The sequence below is a fragment of the Lipotes vexillifer genome, unplaced genomic scaffold (assembly GCF_000442215.2).
Source record: "Lipotes vexillifer unplaced genomic scaffold, Lipotes_vexillifer_v1.1 scaffold371, whole genome shotgun sequence".
Taxonomy (NCBI): Eukaryota; Metazoa; Chordata; class Mammalia; order Artiodactyla; family Lipotidae; genus Lipotes; species Lipotes vexillifer.
In genome coordinates, this window is record NW_006786304.1 from 2881958 (window position 1) to 2895707 (window position 13750).

The following is a 13750-nucleotide window of genomic DNA, read 5'->3' on the forward strand; positions in this document are numbered from 1 at the left end:
GCGGGGTGCGGGCCCCGGCCGCTGTGCCGCAGCCCACCCCCACCCCCCACAGGCCCCGATCCCGGCGGGACAAAGGGCCCGAGACCCCCAGTCCAACCCCAATCCAGCCTTCTCGGGGCCGGCCCCGCTGTCCTTCTGTCCGGTCTCTGGGTCCCTCTGTCCGCCTGTCTCTGAGTCCCTCAGTCTCTCTCCTTGTCCCCCAACCCTTGTCCTCTGTCCCTCAGTCTCCAAGACTGTCCCTCTCTGTCCCCCTTTCTCCTTGCCTCCCTGTCCGCCAGCTCTCTATCCTGTCTTTGTCCCCTACATCTGTCCCTTGGTCTCTGTCCCTTTTTACTGGGTCACTCTGCCTGCCCCCCATCATCCTCTCGACTCCCTTCTCTGTCCCTCTGTATTTTTTCCCTCCCTCTCTGCCCCCATTCTCCTTCTCTGTCCCTGTCTTACTGTCACCTCTGGTTCTCTGTCCCCCATCTGTCCCATTCCCTTGTCTCTCTGTCCCCTTTCTGTCATTCCTGTTTCTCTAGCCCCCTCTATCACCTATCTCCCTCATTCCCCACTCTCTCCCCTCTCTCTGTCCCACTGTTTCCCTGTCTCTCCGCCTCTCCTTTCTACCCTTGCCTCTCCTTTCTACCCTTACATCCTCCATCCTGGGCTCCCCCATTGCCATCCTTCGTTTCTCCATCTCTCTATCCCTCTGTGCCCCTGGAGAGGAATTGAGTCAGGGAGGGCATCCTGAAGGGCCCTGGAGGGAAAATGTGTATGGGGAACCTTGGCATGTGGACACACACGTGGATTCAGCAAATGCCTTCCAAACGCTGCCCCTCCCCACCCGTTCACACACCCAGGCCACGACCTACAGAGAAGCCCCCTCCAGGACCTCCAGGGAGCCCTCCACATACCCTTATCATGCACAGTGAAAAGCTGGAGACCTCCAAGATAGGGTGACCCTGAGATCCAGGACAAGGTCAGGAAATGTCAGCCCCACACTCACACTCTCACACTGTGTGTGTCTGGTACCTGCCACAGGTCACCCCGTCCCCGGTGGGGGAAGCCACTCCTGGGGGGAATGGATGACTGGGAGGTGGCTGAGCAGAAGTGGGAGGGCCGTATGTCTTGTAGAAATTTGGGAGCTGTGACCAGATGGCACAGGGCTGGGGGCCTGCCTGGGTTTAAATCCTGGCTCTTGCCATTTGCCAGGGTAGCCAGTGGCAAGCACCCTCCTCTCTCGGGGCCTCAGTTTCCCTTTCTGTAAAGTGGGGATGTTGAACTCGGTGACCTGAAAGGAAAGGAACTGCAACTTGGACCCCTGAAGGGGTTTCTGGCAAGTTGGGTGCAGTGACACCTTCCCCACTCAAGTCTGAGGCAAAGCCTCCCTCTCGTCTCCTCGGGGCAAGGTGAGGGGCAGAGTGGACCTGTCACCCTCCACCTTGCTTTCTTTTATAGTCTTCTGCCATCGCTTGGTGAGGGGCAGAGTGGACCTGTCCCCCTCCACCTTGCTTTCTTTTATAGCCTGCCGTCGCTTCAAACCTTTCACCATTACCTCCTTTCTTTGTGGTGGACATGCCACAGTTTCCCAGATGAGCACTTTGGTACCTTAGCTACATCTCCATCCAATTTTGTCTTTCTTTCTTTCTTTGTTAGGCACTAAAACCCAGGCTCATAGACTCCTAGAACCAACGAATCCAGTAAACAAAGAACCTGAGGGTATTTTAGAACCGTTGACATCTTTAGGCTTCCAGAATCCCAAAGTCTTTAGAATCCTGACACCTTTAAAGTTCTAGATCTTTGCTGGCATTAGCATTCTAGCCTCCTGATATCTTCACAATTCTGAAACCTTGACCTCTTGGGGATCCTGAATCTTGACACCTCTGACATCTAGAATCTTGACGGCTTAGAATCATGGGAATTTGGGTTCTCAGAATCAGAGTATAGCCTAAGATGACCACCTTCCCAGTTCGAGAATCCTTTCTCCAGCACTTCTGGGAGGTCGCTCTACAGGCTTGTCCCTTGTTTGGTTTTAAAGTCACTGCTTCCTGGTACACTAATCCCTTCTATAAACTTTCTCTAAATAAAATGGTGTGGGACTTAAGTTGGGAGAGAGCTAGGTGTCATGGGAAGCACTCTGGAACCAGGCCTCTCTGATGTAATTCTGGCCTTTCCCTGCCCTTTCCCGCTCTGAGCCTCACTTCCCCTTCTGTAAAGCATGGAGTAGGCAGCTGGAGTACCTGATCTCAGAGGACCCTTCATGCTTTCCTTTTCTCTGGTTATCTCTGAATGGCTCTGCCCCCAGATTTTAGGAGTTGTCCATGGTCCCCACATTTCCCTTTTAGTCACTCCCCTTCCCCTCTCACCTTGCCCAGCCAGCATGAGTAGGGATGGAAGATGGGGTTCATTTACACCCTTTCAAAACTGTATTCTCTTTTTCCTGGCTCCCTCATCTACCAAGAATACCAGCAGAGGCTGATGAGATTTATGCCAAGAGAAAGAAGGGGTCCAGGGTGGGTGGGCGAGAGGAAGTGAGAGAGAGATGGGTTGCCTGCCCAGAGATGCCCACAGGCAGAGACAGACCCACAGGCCAGGAATTGGATGGAACAGAAAGGAGCAGAGGAAACAGAACTCCAGATCCAAAGAAAAGATAAAGAAGCTATGAAGAGTTGGGGGGCTTTGTGGAGGGAGAGTTTGTTGATCCCGAATCATGTTTCCCTCCCAAGTGACTCAGTCTTCCCTCCCTCCTAAAGCTCTGCCCAGCCACTCTGAAAACAGGCTTCTGTCACCGATCCTTACCCACCCGTGAGCCGAATGCCGGAGTCCCCAGAGTGGGGGTCAGGTTCTGCGATGGATTCCAAGACCTTAGACACAGCAGAGCTGGGGCCTGGGGTGGGTTAATGTCGTGTGAGCCTGGCCTGTCCCTGTCTTGGGGAACACAAAGGCAGCTTTCTCTCTCTGGGTGGGGTGAGGGGCGGGGGGTGCCGGGAGACCGTTGGACTCACCAGCACCCATTGGCCTGTGGCACCAGGACACAAGCACCCACTGGTTCCTGCCTGTGCAGACCCTGGGCCCATAGGTCCTCTGGGAACCGGGCACCAAGGCTCCTAAGCCGGCACCCAGTGGGGCAAGAGGGCAGCTGCAGAGCCCGGGGTCCTCTGGAAGGGGGCAAATAGAGGGCGCTGGGGGTGGAGAAGAGAACAGTGGGTGCTCAGTGCAGGCTCACCCCCTTCCTGGAGCAGGAATTCTCCCCCTGACCCAACACCCAGGGGGAACCTCCGGAGGACTCCCCTACCCCCTGGCTGGGCTTCGGGCCCGGAATCCAGGGAGCTCTAAGTATCCCAGGAACGTGGGGACCACAGGGGGAACTTTGTGTGTGAGCTGCTGACTCACCCCTACGCCCCCACCTGATGCTTGCTTCGTAGACAGGAGGAGGACAAGCGCGCTGCGGAGCCGGGCTGTGGTTCTGGGGGTTGAGGACTGTGGAGCTGGAGTCAGAAGTTCCCAGGAGGGAGCTGGGGGCCTGGACTCTGGGTCTGAGGCGGGAGGGGCAGGGGGCCTGGATCCTGAGTCTGAGCGGGGAGGGGCCGGGGGTCTGGACTCTGGGTCTGAGGGGGGAGGGTCCGGGTGTCTGGACTCTGGGTCTGAGGGAGGAGGGCCTGGGGTCTTAGACTCCTGGATCTGAGGGAGGAATGGAGCTTGAACTCCTGTGTCCAGAGGGAGAAGGGGGCTGGGGTCCCAGACTCCTAGATCTTGATGGAGGGTGGGGTGGGTACAGACTCTTGAGTCCTGAGAGAGGAAGGGGCTGGGGGTCCCAGTCCAGGTTTCTGAGGGAGGAGGGGCTGGGACCCTGATGCCTAGGTCCTTCGAATACAGGCGCCTTCACAAGGCTGAGTTGGGGAAGAATTGATGCTTTGTGCGAGGATGTTCGGACTCCGCCATTGATGGGGGGCTGAGGGAGGGTTCGGTCAGGACGCAGGGATGTACCACCTCCCTAGGGGAGGATGTGGGGGAAGGAGGCATGATGCCACGAGCCCCCTGGGGAGAGGATATGGAGGTGGTGGCTGTGACCTTCCCGGAACTGTGACCTTGAGACTCCCTTGGGTATTCGCTGACTCAGGACCCAGGAAGTACTCCCCCCACTCGGCTTAGTCTCCGTGGAAACATCCACCAGCTGTGTAGTCTGGACCCCTGACTCCTGGGTCCTGAAGGAGGAGGGGGTTGGAGGCCCAGAATCCTGGATTTGAGGAGGGAGAAGGCTGAGGGCTTGGGGCTTCTGGATTTGAGGGAACAAGATGCCGAGGACCCCGATTCCTGATCCTGATGGAGGAGGGCACTAGAAACCAGGGCTCCTGGATGCTGGGAGAGGAGGCAGCTGGGGGGGCTGGATTTCCAGGTCTAAAGGAGAAGGGTGCTGGATTCTGGGTCTCTACATATCACCTGTTCAGCCACTCTTCCCCAAACCCTCCCCAGTCCCTTTTTCCAGTCACCATCCCCATGACGACTCCAGGCTGTCAACACAGTTTAAAGGGCCAGTGCCCCAGTCCCCAAGCTCAGCCCCTCTCTGACCAGAAAGTCCTGCCTCACCACCCCCCAACCCCGAAACAAAAGCTCCTAGGATATTAATATTCCAGGCACAGACACTGTTGGTTACTGACTCCTCAGGAGGGGGAGGGAATGAGACAAAAGCCCCCCACCCTCACCCCATGTGCACCCTCAAGCAGAGAGCAGGGGACACATTTGGGGGGGCAGACCCAGAGGTCCTGAGGGCTCCCAAGAGATGTTGAGTTTCTGCCACTGACTTGCCTGGGACCCCTGAGCCTCGTTTTCCACATCTATAAAATGGGGGGCTAGCATTGGGCTCGTCCTGAGGTCCAGGATCCACGGATAGGCTTCAATATGTTTTTTTTTTTAAGTGCCAGAATGTGCAGGCAGGCCAGTTTTCAGGTGGATTGGCATGTTTCCGGAGGTTATAATAACAGCAGCTTTGCACAGAGGGCTTCCTGAGCCTCAGGTCCTGGGCTAATCCTTGTGAATCAGGCATTGGCATCATCCCCACTTTACAGACAGGGCATCTGAGGCTCAGAAAGGTTAAAGCCAGTTGTCCCAGGTCACACAGATGGCAAGTGGTCCAGCTGGGATCCACCCAGCTGTTTAAGATGAGAATAATGTGATGTCACAAAGTTGTTGTGAGGATGAAATGAGATCCTGCCTGACACTTGCGATTCATGCATCAGTCTCCCCAGAGACATCCCCATGCATGTGCCTCCCCAGGCACACTTCCAGGCACTAGGGTGCAGCAATAAACCCAAGGGGATTACATCCCTGCCTTCATGGGGTGTATATTCGAGTGATGAGGGACAGACAGCAAACAAGTATGCAAATTAATAAAATAATTTCAGTGAAATTTCCATAGAGGAAATAAAACAGTGATGATGAAATAGGAAGTGTTCTGGAGGGGAAGGCCCAGGGAGTGAGCAAAGGCCTCTCTGATCTGAGGCACAGAGGCCTGAATGAGAACAGGAGGCAGTCCTGGGATGATCAAGGGGGAAAGAACATTCCTGGCAGATGGAAGAGCCAGTGCAAAGGCCCTGAGGTGGGAACAAGCTCAGCATGTTTGAGGGACATCAAGGCCAGTGGGCCCAGAGTGAAGTGAGTAGCAGGAGGGTGGTCGGAACTGTGGTCAGAGAAGGGCCACCACCAAGCACCTTGAAGACCCAGGGAAGGGGTCTAGATTTTATTCTAAGGACAGGCTTCAGAGTGTTGTAAACACTCTGGCTGTGTTGAGACTGGCCTTGGGGGGAGGCAGGTGGGGAAGAAGGGAGACTCATGAATAGCTCTTGAAGGACCAGGTAACAGATGGTGTCCTTGGACTAGGTGATGGTAGGTGAGGTAGCCAAAGGTGAACAGGTTTGGGATATATTTTGGAAATAGAATGGATAGATCTTGCTGATGTTAGAGGTGAGGGAAAGGGTGAAAACTTGCATGACTTCTAGGTATTTTGGTCTGAGCCACCAGGTTGTGACATTTACTGAGACTGAGAAAACGTGGGAAGGAAAATATTTGGGGCAAGGATTGGACATGTTAAAATTGATATTCTGGGAAGGACTAGATAAACCCCTAATAGTGGCTTAAGTTCACAAAGCATTATATTCAAAGATAAAAGAAGCCAGAAGTAGGCATCCAGGCCTTTTATGGCAGCTCCACATCATCACCAGAGACCCAGGCACCTTCCAGCTCTTGGTTCCAGAATTCCATCGCATCCTAATTCCATAAAGGTGACCTGGTGGAAAAAGCACTTGTCCCCTTTCTTTAGAAAGTCCTCTCAAAATTATCACATGACACTTTTCCTGATATCCAGTCGGACAAAATTTTATCACATGGCCTCACTTAGCTGCAAAGGAGTCTGGGAAGTTTCTCTTTCTGCTGGATATAGGGCAACCGTAAAATACAACCAGGGTTCTTTTTCTAAAGAGAAAGGGAAGAATGGATGCTGGGTAGGAAGCTAGCTGTCTCTGCCTCCTCTCCCCAGAATTAATCTTCTCTACCCCTCAGCCCCCAAAATCAGGTTACCTGTCCCTCTTACAGGGACCATAACACTTCTGATGGGATTTTACAGTGATCTGTGTCTACCTCCCCATAAATATTGAAGGCCTTCCAGGACAGGGACCTCATGTGACTCATCTCTGGGCACCCAGCCCCTGAAAACCTCCCCGCTGCTCACATGAATGAATGAGACAGTATGTAAGAGACATGAAGCGATAGTTGTCCAGCATTTAAAGGTAAATAACCAGATCTGATCATGGCTCTTTCCTGCTTCAGTTTCTCCACTGGCCTTCAGGATAAAAGCTAATCTCCTAGCCTGGCATTTGAGGCCCTTCATAAGCACATCCCACAACCCCTCACCAATGCTGGACACTTTTCACCCAGAGAACCAGGAATGGATGTGGATGCAGGTTACGGAATCAGAAAGATCTGGAGGCAGACCCTGCCTCTGCCACTCTCAGGCTGTGACCTTGGCCAAGTCATTTTCTCTCTCTGGACCAATTTTCTCATCTATAAAATGGCAACTGGGAAAAAAAAAAACAACTGGGGATTGATAATAATGCCTCCCTTGTTCAGGTATTGTGATGATTAAATGGAAATTATATAGGTAGTGCCCCTAGCACAAAGCCTGGAACAGGAAGTGCCTAATAAACAGAAGCTATTATGGTTATTGTTTTGAAGATGATGGTGACAATGATGATGATGATGATTATCTCAGCTTCGAGCTTTATGCTGTTTCCTTGGCTGGGAACACCCCGTTACTAACCCCTTACCTTGTCCCTCTGTTGGATTAATCAGGGTAACTTAACTGCTATAACAACAGCCCTGAAATCTCAATGGCTTAACAAAAAAGTGTATTTCTCACTCATGCTACAGTCCTGTGCAGGCAGGTCACAGCGGGCAGGAAGTCAGGGCCCTGGGCTCCTTCCAGCTTGTGATCCTGTCCTCCTCAGGGTTTTTGGGAGTCCTCTCCATTAAGCCAGTATGAAGGATTGCAAGTGAGATGAGCCAGGCTGGAAGAGGGGTTTCTCTCTTCTGCCTACAGCCCATCGGCCAGAAATCAGTCACATGGCCCCACCTAAGCACAAGGGATCCTAGGAAATGTAGCCTAATAGAGTGTGGTACCAGTTAACTTTAGCAGTGTTAAGAGACCCTCCAAAACATAGGTCTTTAAACGGCAATTATGTTTTTTGCTCATGACTCTGGGGGTCAGCAGTTTGGACTGTATCAGTCGGGTATTTCTTCTCTTGGTCTCACCAGGAGTCACTCATGTAGCTACAGTCACCTGGTGGTGCCACTGGGGCTGGGTGGTCTGGGATGGCCTCACTCACATGGCTGGCAGTTGTGCTGGCTTCTGGCTGGGCTTCTCTCTCCATGTGGTCTCTCATCCTCAAGAAAGCTGGTTCGGGCATGTTCACCTGACAGTGTCAGGGCAGCAAGAGGGCATGCACGGAAGCTGCAAGGTCTCTTGAGACCTAGGCTTCAGAACTCATACAATATCCACTTCTAGCAAAGTGATATTCACTTCAAAGCAAGTCACAAGGCCTCCCCAGATTCACAGGGTCAGAGTGCTTCATTAATGGGAAGAGCAGCAAAGTCAGCTCACAAAGGGCACATACAGGGATGGGAAGAATATCGTGGCCATCTCTACAGACAAGTTACAACGTGTGCTCAGGTGTGAAAGACGGGGTTTGGTGAACACATAGCCGTTTCCCGTACCTGGTGAACTCCTGTGCACTCTTTAAAATGTGGATCCAATGGAGCTTCCTTGTGGAGCCTTCCCTGATCACCCCTCTCCCTGGGTGGTCTTAGTCTCCATATCCTCTGGGCTCCCAGCGTGCCCTGTGCTACCCCCATTAGAGCATATTCCACTGGATCCTGACTGCACCTCCTCTAGAGCAGGGGGCGGGTTTTCTCCATCTCCCGGACTCCAGCCTGCAGGAAGTGTTGGGTGTGATGAACTGAATGAGAGGGAAATGAGAGGGACTGGAGGTTTGGATGGGCGATGAACAGATGGAGAGAGCAAAGACTGAAATGCACCCCTCAATGAGTCTCCTATCCTGTCTCTCTGTCTGCTGGTCCAGGGGCAGGACAGGAAGTACAGACAGAGAACGTGACAGTGGCTGAGGGTGGGGTGGCCGAGATAACCTGCCGTCTGCACCAGTATGATGGATCGATAGTTGTCATTCAGAACCCCGCCCGGCAGACCCTCTTCTTCAATGGTACCCGTGGTGAGTGCTGGGGTCTGGAATCCTGAGTCTTGAAGGAGAGGGCTGGGGCCTGACGGAGGACGGAGCTGAGACTCTGGACTCCCGGTCCTGTGGGTGGGGGGGCATGAAACGTTCTGGGTACCCAAGGGAGTAACTAGGTGGGCACCTTAGACGCATGCGTATGGTTGGAGAAAAGAGGCAGAGGGCTGAACTCGAAGCTCCTGGAGAAAGGGTGGGACTTCTGAGGTCAGGATTCCCCAAGTTCACTCTTGTCGTTCACTTTCTAGCCCTGAAGGATGAGCGTTTCCAGCTTGAGGAGTTCTCCCCACGCCGGGTACGGATCCGGCTCTCAGATGCGCGCCTGGAGGACGAGGGGGGCTACTTTTGCCAGCTCTACACGGAGGATACCCACCACCAGATTGCCACGCTTACTGTACTGGGTAACGGCCTCCCCCTCCTCAGACCCGTCCCTTCTCCTTTCTCCTCTGCTTATCCCTTATCCTGAGACCTGACCCTGGCTGTTTGTAACCTCCTGGGCATCCGGTCCCAGTAAATAAGGCCGGCCTTCCTGACCTCTGGCCTCTGTGTTTGACCCCTGCCACCTGGGACCCTTGTTCCCTTTGGTCCCTGCAATCCCGCAGCCTGGTTACTTCGAGCCCACCTTGGTGCCTCCCTTGATCTCCTCCTTGCCCCCTTCTCCCTGCGGCAGTGGCCCCGGAGAATCCTGTAGTGGAGGTCCGGGAGCAGGCGGTGGAGGGCGGCGAGGTGGAGCTCAGCTGCCTTGTTCCACGGTCCCGCCCGGCCGCCGTCCTGCGCTGGTACCGGGACCGAAAGGAGCTGAAAGGTACTACCTGGGGTCAGGGATGGGGGTGGGCGGGGGAGGTGCCAGCGAAGGGCGGGACTTAAGAGGAGGCGGGGTTCCAGGAGGCATGGCTTGGGAAGGGCTGGTTTATATGTGGGCGGGGCCTGAAGAAGATTGCACAGGTTTGGCAGACCCTAGTCACTCAATATATAGCTATTGAATGAACTGATAGATGAGAGGGCGTGGGGTGAAAGAGGGGTGAGCTTTGGGAAGAGCCACGTGGGGTGGTGGGCCTCTTTCGAGGACGGCGTGGTTTGGAGTAGAGGCGAGGGCTGTGGATAAGGGGCGGGGCTTGGCAAATAGCCTGCTTCGGGATTGGCTTGGGGGTGGGGTGCTCCTTCGGTGGGCGGAGCCATAACCCCGACCTGACAGTGTCTGGGCGGGTCTTGGCAGGAGTGAGCAGCAGCCAGGAAAATGGCAAGGTCTGGAGCGTGGCGAGCACAGTGCGGTTTCGTGTGGACCGCAAGGACGACGGCGGTATCGTCATCTGCGAGGCGCAGAACCAGGCGCTGCCCTCCGGACACAGCAAACAGACGCAGTACGTGCTGGATGTGCAGTGTAAGTGCCTGGCGGGCCAGCACCCGGGGGGGGGGGGGGTACCACCCCCACCGCCTGTCCCCGGGGGAGTTCCTAGTCTGCATGATGACCCGGACAACCACTCTCTCATCTCACTTCTGCCCACAGACTCCCCCACGGCCCGGATCCATGCCTCCCAAGCTGTGGTGAGGGAGGGAGACACGCTGGTGCTGACATGTGCTGTGACGGGGAACCCCAGGTGAGCTCTGGGGCCCGAGACTCCAGGGTCCTGAGGAGAATAGGGCTGGGGACCTGGACACCTGTGTCTCAGGAGAGAGGGGACTGAGCTAACAGAGGGGGCTGCGGCCCAGACTTCTGAGTCCTGAGAGAGGAGGGGTCTGGAGCTAGATCGTGAGGAAGGAGGCCGTGGGGTCCCGGACGCCTGGATTCTCAGGGTGGAAGGGGCTGGGGGAAAGGCTGGGATTCCTGAGACCCTGGTGATGGGTGGAAGCTGGGTCCAGGACTGTTGGTTTTCTAGGAAGGAAAGGGCTAATAAGGACCCTCTTATTTGGAGATGCGGCATGTCTAGATTCCTGAAACGTCAGAATCGGGTGCTGGCACCTGCGTCCCTAACTCTCATTATATACCCCCGCCCAGGCCAAACCAGATCCGCTGGAACCGCGGTAATGAGTCTTTGCCAGAGCGGGCCGAGGCAGTCGGGGAGACGCTTACGCTGCCCGGCCTGGCATCCGCGGATAATGGCACCTACACCTGCGAGGCGTCGAACAAGCACGGCCACGCGAGGGCGCTCTATGTGCTCGTGGTCTACGGTGAGGACGCGCGGCGGCAGGCCTGGGGGCAGGGCTCAGGGTAGGGGCGGGGCCTCCCGGGGTCTCCGCACTGTCCTGTGTGGGCAAAGAATGATTCCAGGGGGTCAAAAGCCCACAGAGTTTTTATAGTTCTGGGGCCAGACTGATCGTCTGGGTTCAGATTCAGCTCTGCAGCGTCCTGTTGCGGGTAACTTCGTGCCTTAGTTTCCTCATCGGTAAAGTGGAAATAAACAACAGCACCTACCTCATAGGGTTGTTGTGAAGACTATATGAGCTAAATATATAAAGCGGTTGGAGGCCCCTAGCACAAAGTACGTGTTATGTGTTCAGCTCCTAGGACGGTGGGGCAGGAATTTTGGAGTGGTTGGGCCCTAGCTCAGCATTTTAAATACCTGGAGCGTTTCAGAAAAGATGGGGAGGGACTTGGACCTGAAGACAAAAGAAAAGGGATGTGTTCTTTCTGTTCGCTGGGGGGTGGGGTGGGGCGGGGGGGAGGAGGCAGGTAGATATTAGCGAAATGACTCGGGGGCCGGGTCGGGCATTGTACAAACCTACACGCATTCCTTGAGGAAGCGGAGCATTAAGAATGGCACCAGGGGAAGGGGCCACCAGGTGGCAGTGATCTGAGGGGCGTGGCACATAAGGGGGCGCGGTTGGACGTGGCGTGCAGAATGGTTTAAGAGGTTGGCAGCGATTGGCCCGGGCTGGGACCGTCCTCTGATGACCTGGGCCTGCCCCCCTGTCCCTTTGGCAGACCCTGGTGCGGTGGTAGAGGCTCAGACGTCGGTGCCGTACGCCATTGTGGGCGGCATCCTGGCGCTACTGGTGTTTCTGATCATCTGTGTGCTGGTGGGCATGGTCTGGTGCTCAGTACGGCAGAAGGGTGAGTGGGGGCGGGGCCTCAAATTCAGCGGAGGGGTGTGGTTGGTTGTGGCGTTCGGAAAGGGGTGGGGCCTAAAACCCGATTCGAAAGAGGGCGGGCGTAGAGCCGGGAGGGGGAGGAACCTAGATCCAGGATTTGAAACCTGAGGCCCAGATCCCGAAAAGGGGCGGGTCTTTTGGTCCGGGACCCTAAAAGAGGTGAAGGTTTGAAGCTGAATTAAGACCATGCGTTTGAATTCCTAATTGCCGAGTTCGTTGGGAGCAGAGCAAGGGGATACTATCAAGAGAACGGATAAGGGTTGATCTTTCCGTGAACTTTTGGAGTCTTCCTAATTCTGCTTTTACCTCTTCCTCTGCCCCTGTTTTGCTCTTCCCTGGACTTGATTCCCTCTCCCTGTATGTTCCGTCTCTCTCTCTTCCTTCGTCTGGTATGTCTTGTCGGCCTCCCTGTCTGACTCTTGGGTCCACACATATCTGTTGCCTCTGCCCCGGGGTCTGTCACCCCTCAGGCTCCTATCTGACCCATGAGGCCAGTGGCCTGGATGAGCAGGGAGAAGCAAGAGAAGCCTTTCTCAATGGCAGCGACGGACACAAGAGGAAAGAAGAATTCTTTATCTGACCCCACCTCCACCCCAGGCATGGGCCTGGGCTGGGGTCCACCCCACTGCCAGCTGCAAAGACATTTACCGGAGTCTGGGATGGTGGGCTTCTCCCCCCACCACTAACACCTCAGACGCTTGGGCAGGGATGGGGGTGTCGGATGCCTGGGTCTCTGCAAGGGCCAGAAGCAAGGGCCCAGAGGTCTGGGTCCCCCAGGGGGCAAGGGCCAAAGGTCCAGACCCCCAAGTCCAGGGAGGGCGGTAGGGATTGGGTTGGGGGAAGATAACTGGGGGAAGGCCAAGGCCCCTAGGCTGCAGAACCAGGTCTTGTGGGGAGGGGTCAGATTCTGGGAAGGGTGGGGTGGGCAGGGAAGGGGAACAGAGATATCTTTGGGGGTCCCAGACCCCATGCCAGCCATTGGAGGAGTTCCACAGAGCTCTGGGCACCTCTTTGCAAAGCCATGTTTGCACGGTGGGGGTAAGGGTGGGGGGGAGGGTGTGGAAACAGGGATTCTGTGTCTTTGTGTCATAACTTTGATGGGGGCGATGAGGGAGACAGTCCCAACTTTTCTCCAATCCCCCCTTCCCCAGGCTCCTGGGCTCTCCTTCCCTCTACCTCCTTCCCCCACATCTGTCCCTTCCATATTTGTCTCTCTGTCCACCCACTCCTTGGGGGGGCCTTCCCCATCTCTCCTCCAGGCCCCCCGGGGAGGGAGAAAGGAGTTTGGGGGGAGGGTGCGTTGCTCTCTATGGTTTTATATATAATATATTAAAAAAAATCAAAAATCTGTATGAAAATATCAGATTGCGCCCCCCTCCCCCCATTCCTGGCTTTTGCCCCCTTTTTCTTGTTAAAAAAAAAAACAACACACATTTTGTACGGGGCAGGGAGGGGAACGGGGAGGGGGTTTGGCAATCCCACTAACCACCATTAAACTGAGGAGAGAACAAGTGTTTGGGGTGGCTGTGTGTCTGTCCCTCTGCCCAGAGCTGTACCATGTTGGGAGGGGTGCTGAACTGAGGGAGGAGGGAGGGAGGGTGATGGTTGCTGGTGGACGGTGTAGGCCAGGAGAGGGTCCTTACTTCTCCAAGGGCACCTCCACCCTTCCAAGAAACCTGTTTTTTTTTCTGGTTAGCCTTTCAGCCAGAAGTCACCAAGTCTTGTCTCTTCAGTAGCCACTGAGCTACCCCATCCCCACCCAATAGCCTGGACCCTTCCCCTGGCTTACCCCCACCCCTAACATCAATCTCCAGAGGAGGTTTCAATTACTCACATCTTGCCCTGTCAAAACCTGTCCCTGCCCTGCTCAGAAATCTTTCCCT

At 55.1% G+C, this 13750-nt stretch overlaps 1 protein-coding gene across 1 annotated transcript in view; it reads left to right on the top strand.

Moving 5' to 3' along the window:
* CADM4 (cell adhesion molecule 4) overlaps nucleotides 1–13376 on the top strand; it is a 13685-nt gene extending 309 nt beyond the window's left edge. The window contains exons 2-9 of the mRNA XM_007458572.1: nucleotides 8613–8759; nucleotides 9026–9178; nucleotides 9448–9582; nucleotides 9994–10158; nucleotides 10285–10375; nucleotides 10774–10946; nucleotides 11701–11829; nucleotides 12338–13376. Coding sequence (XP_007458634.1) covers nucleotides 8613–8759; nucleotides 9026–9178; nucleotides 9448–9582; nucleotides 9994–10158; nucleotides 10285–10375; nucleotides 10774–10946; nucleotides 11701–11829; nucleotides 12338–12447 — 1103 coding nt within the window. The 3' untranslated portion in view covers nucleotides 12448–13376. The remainder of the gene's footprint in view (nucleotides 1–8612; nucleotides 8760–9025; nucleotides 9179–9447; nucleotides 9583–9993; nucleotides 10159–10284; nucleotides 10376–10773; nucleotides 10947–11700; nucleotides 11830–12337) is intronic.
* The last annotated feature ends 374 nt before the right edge of the window (nucleotides 13377–13750 follow it).